This window comes from Populus alba, chromosome 14 (assembly GCF_005239225.2).
Source record: "Populus alba chromosome 14, ASM523922v2, whole genome shotgun sequence".
NCBI lineage: Eukaryota > Viridiplantae > Streptophyta > Magnoliopsida > Malpighiales > Salicaceae > Populus > Populus alba.
In genome coordinates this window covers 15055665-15073009 of record NC_133297.1, presented here as the reverse complement: position 1 = coordinate 15073009, position 17345 = coordinate 15055665, and the positions used below count along the sequence as shown (strand labels likewise).

At 30.0% G+C, this 17345-nt stretch overlaps 1 protein-coding gene across 3 annotated transcripts; it reads left to right on the top strand.

The window, feature by feature from the left end:
* The first annotated feature begins 9692 nt into the window (after positions 1 to 9692).
* On the top strand, positions 9693 to 13445 carry LOC118036343 (inositol diphosphatase DSP1). 3 transcript variants are annotated; one of them, XM_035042204.2, is made up of 6 exons: positions 9693 to 10144; positions 10233 to 10326; positions 12335 to 12392; positions 12496 to 12539; positions 12625 to 12740; positions 12858 to 13445. In XM_035042204.2, exons 1-6 carry the CDS (start codon positions 9885 to 9887, stop codon positions 12871 to 12873), a joined length of 588 nt encoding a protein of 195 aa, XP_034898095.1. In that variant the 5' UTR covers positions 9693 to 9884; the 3' UTR covers positions 12874 to 13445. The 3 variants fall into 3 exon arrangements, with proteins under 3 accessions (XP_034898095.1, XP_034897936.1, XP_034898017.1); XM_035042045.2 differs by having other exon boundaries at positions 12625 to 12806; positions 12895 to 13445; XM_035042126.2 differs by having other exon boundaries at positions 12625 to 13445.
* The last annotated feature ends 3900 nt before the right edge of the window (positions 13446 to 17345 follow it).

Below are 17345 nucleotides of genomic sequence, written 5' to 3'. Positions count from 1 at the left end.
GCATTTCCGGTTCGGTCCGGTTTTGAACCAAAATAAACAACCAAACCGAATTTTTTTTTTAATTTTTTTGAACCAAACCAAACCGAAAACCGGTTCAAACTGATTAATTTCGGTTCGGTTCGGTTCGGATTTTTCCCCTTCCAAACCGGTTCAAACCGATGGTCCTCTACCAACACTAGCAATATTCCTTCCTTTGTAGATCCATCAACACAACCAAATCCAATCCACATTGTAGACCAGGTTGTCTACCACAAATCCCATTTTGTTCCAATTTCCTTCACCCCACGATGCATCATTAATGTTAAGGAAACCCATCACCAACAGTCTAACAATGGCAGGACTGTTGGTGTTCTTATTCCACCAAACACAGAGCAAAAAAAATAAAACAATAATTATCAGCATACAAGATCACTATCCCAACATAAGAATCGAATTTCTCTCAAGGTTTGGCCTTATAAAATTAGAGGGGGAAAGAGGATACAAAACTAGAGAGACAGATCAAAAGGACCAAAGAAAGGAAAAACCCAAAAATCAGAGAGGGGAAGAACAAGAAACAACAAAGGGGAGAGAGGATCGGGGCTCCATCCATCAGGATCCAACAAAAACAAACAAACACTCATCTCTCACAAAAAATCCATTGTTGATTAATCTGTGCTTTACCAAGAACTAATGCTTTCTAGGAAGAAGCCACAACAAGACAAAAGTTTCATAAAAAGTAGAGGGATGGGAGAAAAAATCAACACGGAGAGCAAAGTGAGATAATGAGAGAATGAGATATGCAGAGAAGATTTTGAGGAGGGGGCGGCTAATGGGAGATGTTACTTTAGGGTTAGGAAATATTCTATTTATAGTTGGTTTTTTTTTTAAGTGCTGGGTAGTTGAACCGGTTTGGTTCAATCGGTTTCAGACTTTAGAAACCGAAATCGAAACCGAACCGAACCAGAATTTTTTTGTGAATTTTTAATCAGTTTTTTCGGTTTTTTTTTATTCGGTTTTTTCGATTTTTTTTTCCCCGCTTTTCTCAGTTTAATTGGTTTACCAGTTTTTTTGCTCACCCCTACTCATAAGTATATACAACATCTTTTAAAGGACCTACCATACTTATTGTCTCATTAATATATATAAGAGATATTTATTTTTCATTAATATCGCTGAAAGTAGAAGACTTTTTAATTCTTCCCTTCTCTCAAAATGACAAGATCCTTTTTTTTTTTTTTTTAACGTAGACAATTAAGTCCTCTTTTTTTAATTGAGCAAAAAAGATAGAGGTTAATATAAAAATTCAATAGTTTCATTACTAGAATTTTTAAATGTACTTGCAAAATATTTCATTGGTTGATTGACACTTAGTCCACCGGGAAGACTTTTATTGACGGGCTCATAAATGGATACTTGTCATTGGAAAAACTTCCTCATTGACTCTTGTTTTGTCTATAATTTTGTTGGTGAATAATCATTGATGAATTTATAAATGGAATAAGTACACCAAACAAAAAAAATTTACCCGTTTTAATCTATCGGTATATTCTTTAGTAAATATGATATATCATTGATAAAAAATCATATATATTTTTATCGATGATTTTTTAAATATCACTAACATAATTAAGTTGTTGGTGATTAAACAATAGCAATGATATTTGCGGTAATTTTTTTTCAACTCACTGGAATATACTGATGGACTTAATCTATCGGTAAGATCATTAGTAATGTTTAAAAATATATTTTTAAGAAAATCTATTAAAAATAGAAGAAAATAATTAACAGAAATTAAATAAAATTAAGAAGCAAATATTTATTATAGATTTTAAAATTTATTAGTTTAATTACAATTTGTCTAGAATAGAGGAGCTGGGGGGAAGAGGAGGCGAGTCTTTGGCAGGACTGTGGTGCCAATAAAAGGAAACACATGTACCACCTATATATGATTTTAACTCCAATTATAATTGGCGGAGTTCGACCTTCGATATGTACTAAGTCGTTTTGTCTTAACAACAATATGGGTTGTTCAAGCATCAACTCTTTGGTTTAAAATTGCCTCAAAATCTAGAGTTTGAGTACTCATAATTAATTGTGAGCATTCAATGGTTGAGGCATTTCGAGTTATCTGCAAGTTCTCGGTAGTAGTGTTTGAGATATCGTATAACCGATTTCTATTGAGTACGCTCGATTATTCTGTTTCCAACCATAAATTCGAATTGAGTTCTAGATAGGTTGAAGGATCGTTCTTGTATCTCTTTTACAATAAGGTGTTATATGTTTTCTAAAGAAAAAGTTATCATATTAAACAAAAGCAATAACTTAAGAAAAAGAAATTGTTGAAATCCAACAAATCACAAAGTATTGAGCTCGGCTATTCACGAGATGCTGCACCCCTTTCCTATAATCACCATTTCACACATGTGTTTATACAAAAAGCTCCATCAATCTTGGTTCGTGTCCAAGAATTGTAGCCTGTAAAAGAAAACTGTTGTTTGTTAAACATATTCATATAAAACAACACTTAAAAAAATGAATTTAATAAAAAATAATCTTACCATTCCTTCGAACGTGAAACAAACAGAATGGATTTGTTGGTATGCATGGTAATGTAATCGTAAATCTGACTATTTCGATTCACCAGTAACTAAACACTTGAATGTCATATGTTGAATATATTTTGCCCACACAATCTCTTAGACATGCGGAGGTTTGAAATCCTTTCAAACTGTCATGTCCTTTTAGGTTTTTTTTTTTTTTTTTTTTGTAATTTTTTACTTTAATATTTATTTTTTTATTTTATCTTTCAACATTGGATTGCTTAGGAATCAGCCTCTGTAATTTATTGTGACTTGCTTATATAAAGTTATTACGATATCATGACCCGAGTTACTAATTTGACAGGTTAAACCTAGTCGATTTAATATATCATTGTTTCAATATTTTTTAAAAATATTATTTAATATGCATCATATTTTACGTTCATGGTTAAAATTCTTTTATTAAAGAATGTATTGATAATGCTTAGATATTATTTTTTAACATTAAAAAAACTAATCTAACCTTGGGATCAATAATCTAGTAAGTTCTATGAAGAGTAGAAGAGACATTATATGACAGAGAAATATTAAGAGACATTTAGTTGTTGCCATTCGTCCCAGAGTTTTTTTTTTTTAAAAAAAAAAAAACAGGTGACAAAAATAATTTGCAAACTAGAAAATTTGAAAAAAAAATATTGGAGTAATAGAATGAATAACTTCTGTAGTTGCGCTCCTCTAGCTTTGCAATTTAATTAGTGGCGCTGTAAAGAGTAACCAAACCCTTAATATTTTTATCAATATATTTCCCTACTAGGAGTAGGGCAACATTCACAAATTTTAATATTTTTATTTGTATTTAGAAATATTGTTGCGGTTATTTTTTAAAGTATTTTTTATATTAAAATATATCAAAATAATTTTTTTTTATTTTTTAAAAATTATTTTTGAGATCAACGCATGATCTAAAACATAAAAAAATTAATTTAGTAAAAACAATTAATTTTTTTAAAAAATATATGTACAATCATGTTTTCAAATGCTCTCTAAAAAATTATTAAGGTTGCTTTATAACCATTGCACAGCTTTCGTAATTTTTTTTTTATTAATTTTGTTTGTTTTTTTTTTTAAATAATTAGGGTGAGCCACTGGAAATAGAGCAACCTATCAATTGTTGCGTTAGTTTTAGGAGCGAAATCACCCACAGTATGTTATTTCTTCAAAAAAAAATTGAACTATACTATTTTGCAATTTTTTTCCCAACTGTATTAATTTTTTTAAAAAACCCTCTTTAACCCAAAGCTCTGAAAAGCAGACAAATAAAACTAAGACTATTTCATAACGAATTATTTTAAATCTTATTTGGTTAGGAAACACAATTATATTCTAATTTTTTAAAAAACAAAATAGAGTGAAAACTCCAAATATGTATTAAGTTTGGAAAATATATTTTCAGAAGTTCTCCACATTTTTTCATTGTTTTTCAAATAAAAAAATTTAACAATATAATCACTTTTTAACAATTTAAAAAATTCAAATTATTTTTTCATATTTTCATATTCAGTTATTGTCATAAATTTAATTTTTATTATAAATCTAATATACATATTTGTTTTTATATAGTCTTTTACGATAATTTTTAATTTAAATGAAATAAAATTAATATTCTACAACACGGATATAAATTATTAAAATGAATATTTTAAATTATATTTTAATTTTTTTGTAAAAAATAGTTTTAATCTTGATGTATCTCTTATTTTCTTTTCAATGAAAAAATTCATTTTCATTTTAAATAAATGGACATGTTTTTCAATTTTTGATTAAAAATAGTAAAAAAGAAAAATATTTTTTTATTACAAAACACACCATTAATTTTTATAATAAAATTTGAAAGTAAAATAAAATAAGTTACAATTTTTTTCAAGTTTTAGATTGGGATGTTTTCTCATTAAATAAGAGATTGGAATATGAGTGGGATGAAATTCCTAGAATGTATTTGGTATTGTAGTAGTTTTTGTGGTTGTAGTTTGAAAAAAATTGTTTTATAAAAAGTATTTTTAGTTAAAGTTAGTTTAGTATTTATGTATGTTTGGTTAAAATTGTGGTTGGAATTGAGGTTGAACAAAAAATAGTTTAATGTGTCTGAGTAAGAATGCTTTTGAAATTGAGGTTATAAAATAATTTTAAAAAAATATATAACAATATTAATGATTTTTATTTAAATATTATAGATTTAACTATTGATATTACATTATAAAATAAATAATACTTTATATAAAATATTTTTTTATTGTTCCACTAAACTCTCTACAATTTGGGATTGCAATCAAATTCTACAAACGCTATGCGTTTAAGCGCTCTCTGTCTAATTTATATAGTATCATTGAATAATATTAAACATTAATTTTTTGAATAAAACATAATTAAACAATAAAAAATATTTTTTTATTTTACTGGATTGGACCCAGTTTAATGCATTTTGAATTTTAAACCGAACACAGTCCGGTCGAAACAATGGAGCATGGTTTAGTGTTTTTCCGTGCAAGAAGCATCTCCTAGCTACTCTTTTTTTTCTCGTGTTTAAAACCTAATATTATGTGGGACCTATGAACAATAACTGATAATTTTTTAATTATTAAACAAGTTATATTTATGTTTTAAATAAAATATATACGCAACCTTTTAAATAATCATTGCCTAAAAGGCATGAGGTTGATTTAACTATTTATATAAACAATAAACTATGATAATATATTGTTTTAATCATTTGTTAACAAATTTGTTTCGTGGCTCTCTTAGCTATCATGCAATGTTGTAGAACTGGTAGCTCTGACAACATTTTCTGTTATGTGGCAATTCATTTAACTCCTAATTTTTTTTTTTAAAAAAATTTAATTTAATTTAATGGATTTCATAACCTACATACGTGTTTTACGAGTGGACGAGATATATTTAATGGATTTTCTGTTACGTGCCGAATTTGTTATGTGGCAATTCATTGACGCCATGGCTTTATATATATATATATATATATATATATATATATGATTTGTTTTATTTAGACATACTTAATTAACAAGATATAATTTCTTTATAGCTTAATTTAAAACTTGGGATATGTAAAATGTTTGTTAACATTTCTTTTAATCTTTTGTTTTTTTTATCCATTCTATCTTGAATTGTTGTTTTTTTTATTGAATTATTATTTAGTATTGAATTGATTATGAATTTATATTAATATTTTTATCATATAAAAAAATTAAAAATTTTCCACCTAAGATTTCATAATCCAGATTATAAATTTGATAAGTTGACTAGGATAAACTTAATTTGTTTCTTTTTTACCTTTGATTTTTTTTATTGAATTTACTTGGTCGACAAGGTTATTCGGAGATATCTCTCTCATGATTTATTTTAAGATCTAGGCTAAGTAAAGAATTTGATTGAGATTTTTTTAAGTTTGAATTGTTATATCGAGTTTAATAATAATTTGATTTTTTTATAAATATTTAGATGTTTAAATTTTTTTTAATCTAAACCGCAACAAAAGGACAACCCATTTGTCCTTCTTTTTTAATTCCCAATCACTTGGCTAATTAAACTAATTTGTGATAGGGCTGGATTTTTTTTATTATTTCAGGATGTTAGGGATACCAAAACTTTAATGATAAAATTCTTAGTATCATAAAAAAAAAATATCAATAAAATAAATTTATAAATACTATAAAAAAATCAATTTTAAAGCTTGCAGTGAGTCATTCATGTTATTCTAGAAACAACAACATGCTTACCTTTTAGCCTCATGTGACCATCTTCAAAATTGACTTTCTATAATGTTTATAAATTTGTCTTATCGGTATTTTTCTTGTTATACTGAAAATTTCATCTCCAGAGAGCTTCTCCGACAAGAAGGTGGTCGATAAGCCAGCCAATTGTCCCTTTTTTTTTTTTTCAATTCCCAGTCACTTGACCAATTGAACCAATTTATGGCAGGGCTCCAAGAAAAATGACTCAGCACCTGACACATCCTGCTTCATCAGAACAATTGTGTCTCCTTAGCCATTTCATCGAAAGTGTCTTCTTCATCAATATCAAGTCACCCATCTTTTCGCACATTCAGCTATTCAAATGCCCAAACAAAACACAATCATTAATTATTTAAAGCTCTTTTTTCTTTTTTCTTTTTCTTTTTTCAATTAAACATTCATGGCGACAGCCTCCATCACCTCTAATTTTTCCCTAAGAGCATGCCCGCATTTTCCGTTATGCATCGACCCAATTTTTTTTTGATCGATTTGAGAAAACCTCATCTTCTAAAATTCATAATTTATAAATTTAGATAAATAAGTAAAATCCAGATTATTCTAGATTTTTATAAAAAACACATGCTCTGACTTGAACTCAAAATTTACTATAAAGATCTCAAATTCTTTACCATCACACTATATTTTTTAAAAATAATCAACCCAAAACCATAAAAGATGATCCACCTCGTTCACCATTTGCACTAGCATTGCAGGATCATAACCTTCTTGAAGAGAAAAAAGAAAATTTGACCAAAAAGGTCTAGGAAACCAAGGAGAATTTATAAAATTAGGAGTTGTTCGGATGTTGCAATTACTGTTTTATGATATCTTGGAAATTTTTATTTTTTTGTTTTAAAATAATTTTTTTGTTATTTTAAAATTATTTTAATGTGTTGATATTAAAAATAATGTTTTAAAAAATATATATTATTTAATTCATTTTCAAACAAAAAACAAAAATAAAAAACAAAATCTATTAATATTATAAACACCTTAACACTGAAAAAGAGAGAAGCAGAAATAACGAGGAAAGGTCAGAAAGAAAGAAAGAACGGAGAGATAAATGGGCCACGTTGTTTTGTTTTAGTACACTTTTTGTGCCTTTTCTGACGTGGGATTTTTGCACAGACAAATCACCAAGAGAAAAAGTACGTGGCGCAGGGCTTTCGCATCGCATCTCCAAAACCACTTCCCTCCAAATACTTTCCCATCAGTCGCTCATTCTCTCCCCGCATATTCTTTCGAATGTACTCTTTATTTCCCTCCTCTAAATTATTATCAATTTAAATATTATCAAACACTTACTCCTATATTATTATTATTTCCATGAACTCGGATGCTCTTTGGTGTTCCTCGTTCTATTGTGCATTACTTGGACCCACCAAGCTGGTAATTTCAAGAAGTGGGACGGTAGCTGGGCTCTTTTTTTTTTTTAAATATATTTTTAATTTTAATTTATTTCTTAGTGTTTTTATATTGTTATTTTATTTTAAATTATATTTTTAACACGTGTGATGGTGGCGGTTTCACAGTCGTCTAGCGTTGTGATTTCAGCTGTCAAAGAGGAGGATGAGTAGGCTAACATTACCCTTGTCATTTTGGGGGAGAGGTGCCGACTCGAAGAGGGAGGCACGCTCTTTTGAAGCATTTTGGAACCACGCTCCGCCTATAAATTAAACCTGGGTTTTATCCACTGTATTTCACGATTTTTTTTTTACCTTTCTGTCTGCTTTTATTATATATATAACTCCCATGATTTTAAAAAATATATTTTAAAAATTTTAAGATTTATTTTTTATTTAAATTATTTTTTAAATGTTATTAAATAGTTTTAATATGCTAATATATAAACTAAAATTTTAAAAAATATATTATTTTAATTTATTTTTAATAAAAAATAACTATGATATATCACATAGCTCTGAGCAGCTTATTATATATATATATATATATATATATATATTTGAATTTGTCAGCATTTAATTAATTTAAAGTTCCCGTTGGCTTATGGATAAAGTTTTCAAATTATTTCGTTGTTGTCAATGCGTGCAACTGTCTTAAATTAGACAAATCCAATTTGACTGTTGAATATATAGACGTAAGAGATGCATCTTCTTTCATGTGAAACCATCTTCTGACTTTTATTTTTCTTTGACATTTTCACTCTTGCATATAACCGAAAATACCTAATTTTCATAGCACGGTTTGTATGATAGATGGCATTTATAATAATAGGCATTTAATGGAGAATCTTACAAGTTAATTATAAATTATTTATTGACCAATCAATTCATGCGTTTACATAACAAAAGAAAGATTGGTTCGAAATTCTTGAATTTAAAAGACAATGAAGTGTGTAAACACTAATTATTAATATTTATTCAATACAAAAAATAAATATAAAGAGAAAAAAATAAAAAAAATAAATATTTATGCTTGTTAGAGAATAATATAAATCATATCTTAGAAACTCACCTAACAGGTTAAGCTATTGAGTTGAAATGATTTTTTAACATGGTATTAGAGTCTTTATAATCAAACGATCACGAGTTCGAATCTCATCATCTTTATTTATTTGATAAAAATTAAGCACAAATTAATGTGGATCTATGCAAGTTTCAAGTTTAAAGGGCTTTCATTTGAGAGGATATGTTAGAAAATAATATAAATCATATATTGAGACCTTACTTACCAGCTTAAACTATTGAGTTGAGATAATTCTTTAATAGTGTCGAGATATTCTCATTATCTTTTATAAATTTAAATATGAGTTTTTTTTTTCATGGTTATATTTAGTGTTATTAAACTTTACCTGGCTGGTACCATATTTCAAAAAAAAGTTGAAGGTGAAGTTTACTTGATGGTTTAACTCATAACTTGTTCACAACTTGGTTTAATTTAACTTTTTTTCCCTTCAAAACGATGTAGTACAGGCAGTAACTGCATGAATGTATCAAGCTATCATTATATAAAATGTTACATGGTTCAATTATTGGCAGCTCAAGCGTGAAAAGAGCCGGAACAAGATAAACGAGCTTCTATATTTTTCTTGTTTCCCTAAAAAGTAACCAACGAAGTTTCGTTACGACACGCATACAGCACGCGTGTGTGGTGAGTGGTGACTCGTTCTTATTACGTGCTTCCTGTTGTTTCCTTCTCTTCTCTCCTTTTAATTTTTTATTATCATTCCAATATTCTATATATATTTTTTCACTCATATTATTTTTTTTTGAACTTGCCGTCTGTTAATTTTTCTTCTTTTAAATATTTCCACTTTTCTCTCTCTTTTCTTTCCGAAAAAAAAGAGGGAAAAGTCTACGAGTCGAGCTCCAAGAAAAACTCTATAAATACCCATGGTCACCTTGCTACTTTTCTTATAACTACCAGCGCCACCCATTTTTAACTTTCCTTTCGGCAAAAGCAACCTCACTGTTCTCTCTCTCTCTTCTCTCTCTCCCCTTCTTTAACTGCCAAACAACAAAAAGTTCAAAAGCAGTAGCAGTAGCGGTACAGTACCTAACAGAACATCCCTCGTGATTCTCTCTAAAAATCTTCTCACATGAAAATTGACCACAACTCCACCACCTCTGCCACCAACGGAGGTGACACTACCATCTGCAGGACTATCGAAGTGGCAGTTTTTGACCGCGGCGATCTCAGTCCACCTCCGGTGGTCGCTTCTCCTCCGGTTGTCGGAGACGAACTCAATCTTATTCCACCTCTGAACTTTGCTATGGTAGATAATGGAATCTTTAGGTCTGGTTTTCCTGATTCTGCTAACTTCTCTTTTCTCCAAACTCTCGGCCTCCGCTCTATCATGTAAGCATTTTCTTCTTACTTTTCAGTTAGTTTTTTTCTTTTCTTTCCCGTATAATATGGATTAGTGAAGCTAGGGTTTTTTTTTCAGATGTCTATGTCCTGAGCCGTATTCAGAGGCGACCATGGAGTTTCTAAAGGATGGTGGAATCAGGCTCTATAAATTTGGGATCGAAGGTTACAAGGTATTTAAGCTAGATCAATCGTCGTTTTGAATCTGATTTTTTTCAAGTAGTGGCTTTGGAGTTCACGTAATGATCTCGATCTTTCATTAATTTTTTTACTTGATAATGAAATCTAATTAGAACTAAATAGAGAATTTTATTCAATGTGGCCATGTGGGGACATGGAATATTAGGAGATTTTAGAAGAGGTTTTTTTCATGAGGTCCTGGGTTACTGCATTATTCACAACTTATTAATATATATCAGAAGCCGTTCCTTTCTCTTTCTCGTAAGGTGATTGTTCAGAGAAAGCAAACTACGGTTGTCATCTCTAACTAGGAGTTTCTTACATGTGGGTAGTCCTATCCTTTCTATTTGTACATCTATACATTTCAGAAGTAGCAGCAATTCTGTATTTGACAAAAAGGAAATCATCAAAATAAGAAAATTGAAAACAAATGAGAATCATTGTAATACAGAATCCTTTCAGGTGGTAGACATGTGAATTTATTCTTCTTGTTTTTTTCCCCGAATGATTAATTGCCACCTGCAGTTTTTCATTGAATTGTGATGACTGTATTATCTGATTTTGACAATATGCAATGCACTTGTTAAATTCGGCGGAGACCAAGTTTCTTGTTTTAGCTATAAAGGTTTTTAATTATATCCAACATTACTGATGACCTTAATTGTTTCTTATGCAAAATTATGTTTTTGTACTATCTTGTTCCTTCTAGCACTTTTTCATAATAATTTTTATATTTTGGTATTTTAAATTTTATTTTTTCAAAGCCTGAAATCTATTTTGTTACTTACTATTATTATTTTTTCCGAAACTAGTTAAATTGTGGAAGAACTTTTGAAACCTTTTTTCTTTCTATATTTTTTCCTCCTGAGACGTTGCCAAAATTTTGATTCAGTTCGTAGCATGAATATTAAGCTCTTTCTCTAAATTCTTGCAATTGAAGCATCCTAAGATTGTTGGTATTTGTGGTTGAGATGGAAATAATTAAGTAACAAGAAATACTTAAGGATCATGAATATGTTATCGTCAAATGGAAACACAAATCATGGTTATTGTTATAGAACATATCCGAATCAGGTGAATCTAAATCTAATTCCTTTAGGGAATTGTGTGTACAAATCCACAGGTCCCTTCTGGCATCTTCTGGCATGACTACAATCCAATAGTTGTCTTAGGTTATTGGCTATCAGCAGTGCATGACTACAATCCAATTTTAGTACAGTTTACCTCATTTCATGTTTGTTTATGTGTGGTTTTTGGCCATCTGCTAAAGTGCAGTATATTAGATGTCATCTGTGGGTTCGCATTTTTTACGAGATTGCTTTGCTTAATTTGAATCAGAAGTTTGATTATCAAATACACTCTACCTTCCATCTATCACTATACACCCTAGTGGTATTCAAAATGCACTCCGATCCGAATTAGCACACGGAACTACCCCCTACACGTCTCACAAATGCACATGTGCGTATAACGTTCCCGGACCCTGTGTACCATGTTCCGAACACTAACAAACATGAAACTGAATGTCTACTGGCTATGCAGTCGTGCTTCCGATAAGGGCAATGCTCGAAGCACACTATAGTCATATTACGGTAGTGGCGAGCCAGTAATCCTTATATATGACCCGGTGCAAGAACAATTGGATAAGGGCATAGTGTGTATTTGGTCCCTGTGAGATGACTTTGCACAAAAAAGGTTCCAGTTCAAAACAAACACATACTGTAATTTTGATTTGACCGACACAACACAGAATCATGTTAGAAGGCGTCCCTTGTGGGTGTGTGGCTTGTACAAAAAGTCAGAGATTGTCAATTAGTACATGGAATCAGTAGAGAAATTAGGACATGTTTGATGAAATTTGTGCATCATTTGCATGTTTGTCTCAAAGAATAAAACTGGAGGTCACCTTTTTCATGGTTACTGTTTCTTTTTATTGATTATATTGGGGGTCTTGGAAGAGGTTTTCTATGCTGCCACGTGATGTTTCAACTATGCATCCAGGAGCCATTCGTAAACATCCCAGAGGATACAATTCGTGAAGCACTGAAAGTGCTCCTTGGTAATGCAAGCACACCCAAACTATCTTGTTTCATATCTGTCTTGATTAATTGCTATTATTTGAGGGATATAAAAATATCCTTTCATGTTTGTTTCCAATGCAGATACAAGGAATCATCCAGTTTTGATTCATTGCAAACGAGGAAAGGTATGTCCTCTAGTGGTGTCTCGGAGTTCATACTTGATTCTAGGGTCATCACCTTCTGAGTTATGCTTGCTTTTCTTATATCCAGCACCGAACTGGTTGTCTTGTGGGTTGCCTGAGAAAATTGCAAAAGTGGTGTCTCTCATCCATATTCGATGAGTACCAGCGGTTTGCAGCTGCGAAGGCTAGGGTTTCGGATCAAAGGTTTATGGAGTTGTTTGATGTTTCTACCTTAAAGCATATCCCAATGTCATTTTCATGCTCGAAGAGGTAAACCACTAGCTGGACTAAATTTGTTCTTGCTTATCGTTTCTTTGTTAGTGGAAGAGAATTCTAGGTCCTGCTTTGGAATGAACAGGAAAGGTGGTGAGTTTCTGGATCCATTTCTGCGGCAAAAGGAATAACTCTTGAGGGTAGTGGGCATGTCGTACACATCCAACAACTGTCGCTGTAGATCAATCTGCATTTCTTCTTCAAGCTCTTAGTTAGCCTGTCTCAAGGTTTTAGATGACGATGAATTCTGAATATGAATAAAACAATTCCTGCTCCCCTCACCCTTAGCTGCTCCAGCCAACGATTATTTCAGGCCAGGCAGAGTGTACAATGATTTCGAGCAGCTTAGTCAAAGATGGAAAGAAAAAGATTTTCTCCGTTTAATGTATTTAAACAAATAATAGAATCATTGAAGCAATAGATTCCATTAATGGATCGTACTGTCTCTGGTGTAGTATATATATACACGGCATGCTGATGACGGGATGGATGTTAGACCTTTGTACAAACTTCCAATAAAAAGAAAAAGAAAAAAAGAAACAGGGCTAGTGCAACTTTGGGAGGAATTACAACTTGAACATCCATTTGGTGTTTTTTTCAGAAATTTCAGCGCTGAGTTATGCCATTATTCCCATCTATTACATGACTTTAAATGACCCTCATATCTCTAAACCAATCCTTAATGCTTAGTCTTGCCAATGATCTTTTTCCATATTTGCAGAGTTAACTTAAGTAACATATCATCACCTTTGTTAAACTTCATGGGTCTTCTCTTCAAGTCTGCATAGTTTTGTATTTGCTTGTCATATTTACTCAAGTTATCTTAAGCCTATTTAAACAACTCTCGCCTCTTTTTTTTTTGCAAATTTATATGCAATTAGACTCTTTCCATCAAATTTTTACATTGGTAGCTTTTTAAAAGCTTAGAATTATGCGACCAGTACTAATTTGGATGGACTTGCCTCCATGCAAAAGACTTATGGAGGTTGTAATAAAAAAAAGCATCATCCAACAACTCTAACCAATTCTTTTGCATCGTAATCACATGATGCCTCAAATATTTCTCAAATAAGGTGTTATGTTTCTCTGTTTATATATTGATTTGAGGATGATTAATAATAGAGAACTTGAGCTTAGTCCCAATCAAGTTAAACAATATTGTCTATAATATGCTTGTGAGTCGTGCACCTTGATCACTAACAATGTTTGATGGAATCTCAATGTACTTCAACATTTTTAGGTCAAACAATCCAACAGTTACCTTAACTGTGCATACTGTTGAAGTAGTAATGGACACTATATATTTAGTAAAACCAAAAAGCATAAACAAAAACTTGTATGCACCATATATCGTTACACACATATTTTTTGTTGCTCTCCCTCAACAATCCTCACTTGCTAAGAACTTGAATGCAAATCTAGTTTTGTAAAAATGGACACTTCTCTCGTCCTATCCATTAAATCTTGAATTAAATGCACCTTAAATTTATTCTTGATGGTAACCTTATTCAGTGCTTGATAATTGATACTCATCCTAAGGCTTTTATTTATCTTCTTTTGAAACAAAACAAGGGAATCATAAGGAGTTTTGGAAGGATAAATGAATTCAATAGCAATCAACTCTTCCAAATTTTTCCTCAATTTAGCCAACTATATTAGTGATATCCAGTGTGAGGTATAAAATTGTGGTATCGCTCCTTGGCACTAACTTAATTCAATGATTATTATGGAAGTTCTTTCAACAACTCCAAATAAATCACATCTTTATACTACCTAAGCACTCGTGCAATAGCACTCAACACCTCACCACACTAGTTCAATTTCTTATATGTTATTATTACAAAAAACACCCCCCCACCATTTCTTAAAGTTTTATCAATATCAAAGGCTAAAACCATGATTTTCAATTTTTTATTACTATTAGCCTCCAAAAACTTGTAACAATGAACAAAACAAGGACATACCTCATTCATAATCATGATGCCGTCAAGGTATGGCATAAAGCAACCTTTGTTTTCAATCAAGGGTTTTTGTGAAGAGAGAAATTAAAATTTAGGGTTAATTTAACCATAAACACTTAAATTAAGGAACTAAGGACTTCATTGAAACATGCTGAAAAATATTAGGGTTGAATTAAATCAGGGAAAAAATTAATCTACATATAAAAGTCCAATTTAGTTAGAATTAAAAGTTTGTAAAACCAAGAGGTAAAACCAAAAATGCACTAAATTTCTAAGACCAAATAGGATTAAAAAATAGTGTTGTTTTGTTCCAATTAAAAATCCTAATTTAAGCAATGGTTAAAACAAATGTTGTGTTTTAAATGAAATAATAAGTTTTATATGAAATAATATCGTTCCTTTAACCAGGGGATAAAAAAAATAAAAAAAAATAAAAATAGGAAACATTGTCATTTCGAAGGCCATGAACAATGCCTTTTTCATAAATGATTAATGTCAAAATATTTTGTTGTTAAAAATAAACCAATGAAATCTCTTGTTTTCAGAGATTACTATCAATTTTTTTTGTTAAAGAGTCAAAATTGATGAAATCTTATACTTTTAGGAATTAACATTAGTTTTTTCCACTAAAAATCCAAAATAGATGAAATCTCTTATTTTTAGAGATTAATGTCAAGTTTTTTTTGGTTAAGAAATTGAAATCGATGAAATATCTTATTCATTAGGGATTAACATCATTTTTCTTGGTTAAAAGAACAAATCGATAAAATCTCATAATTTTAGGGAGTAACGTCAAGTTTTTTCGTTAAAAAATCAAAATAAATGAAATCTTGTATTTTTAGTGATTAACCTCACCTTTTCTTAATAAATTTAAATAAATTATGAAGAATCTTATAAACAAATTTAAACAACGAATAACATGTGTAGAATAAATTTAGAATAAAAAATATAATGAAGATAACCTTTTTGTTTCTAAGGATGCAGTATGAGTAATACTTATCTTCCCTTAAACACAATTAAGTCATTATTTGAATATTTGAGACCATGTTTATTTTAATATTCTTAATTTTCTTAAATTACTAGGTGACGATTCATTTTCTTTCAATTTTTCTATTAATTCAGGAGGTCCAAAGGTTATGTTAGGAGCGACAATACATTATATCTTTTATGCCTTGGCATTCATTATTGTAACACCTAGTAATTTCATATTTGTTTTTTTATTTAATTTCAATGATCGAGTATGTTGAAATTCAGGTAATTAAACACACACACACGTGTTCAAATCATTTTTCTTTTTTGTTAGACTTAATTGGTAGGGATAATTTAATATTTAATCATTAACTTGTCAATACTGTCAAACTCATATACATGTTGCTTATTTACATGTTACTGTTGTTGTCAATTGGTCACCAATTAACTTGTTAATCACTTTATATGTCAATTCCTGCCATTTGGATACAATTTTGCATAACTATCTTTTAAAAAATTTAATATACACTGTACTAAATTCTAGTGGAGTTTTTCTTATACTTGAACTATACCAAGTTATCAACATTTTTATCAGTATCTCTATTCAATACTATAATCATGGTTTAATACCCAACACAATGTGGCAAGTACCTAAAATTTTTTTTTAACACCAAATAAATTTAGATTTATACGCAATAATTATTTACTATCATCTATTCTATATATTTACCACATCAATTACTAAATAGTTAATTTCTTATTTTACTCTTAACCTTATAAATTAATACAATTAGAACAATTTAAGGAAATAACAATGTCCTTTCTAGTCCAAACTAGACATTTATTCCATTACCAAATTAACTGGTTTCTCTAATTTCTCATTAACCAGGGAACTTGTCCCATTAACTATGGTAACTAGTTTCTTCAATTACCTATTAACCAAGACATTGGTCCCATTAACTAGGGTAACTAGTTTCCATACAATATCTATTCACTTGTCGTTTATCTCACATGTAAGTTCTTTTAGAGTTCTAATCACACACACACACACACACACTCATCACACACACATATTTTTTACATTAATTTATGTGGGGGGAATCTAACATAAATTACAAGTGATTTTTATTGTTTCATTGGTAACAAATCATACTTTGAATCCAGTCAATACGGTGGATAATAATTCTTGCACAACAATTCCATCGTTGTGATCAAAAGTATACATATAAGGTTTTTTCTGTCATTATGGTAAATCAAATCCCATAATGTACTTCACACTATCACATGTGTGATTGACTACAAATTACATATTAATTTCTATCTCGAAGGCATATGGCTTTCATTAAGCATAGCAACAATAATATACTATTCAATTTAATTACCGTTATAATTCTAAAAATTATAAAAGCATGTATAAATAATTAAAAAGATAAGAGAAGGTCAAATCCCTTACCATGAAAATTATGTTATATATACTCCTTAGAAATCAAGTCTCACTTTGAATGCCTCTTTTACATTTCATTAGAACATCTTAAATCAATATTCAAACCTTTTTAGTCACATTCACTAGTTCACGTAATCAAATACATTCGGAAAACAATTCATG

Bases quoted from the DNA above. Each gene is read 5' to 3' on its own strand.
- LOC118036343 (XM_035042045.2), top strand. From the start codon at position 9,885: ATGAAAATTGACCACAACTCCACCACCTCTGCCACCAACGGAGGTGAC. The intron at 10,145-10,232 runs GTAAGCATTTTC...TTTTTTTTTCAG, and splicing joins CTCGGCCTCCGCTCTATCAT to ATGTCTATGTCCTGAGCCGT. The intron at 10,327-12,334 runs GTATTTAAGCTA...CTATGCATCCAG, and splicing joins TTGGGATCGAAGGTTACAAG to GAGCCATTCGTAAACATCCC.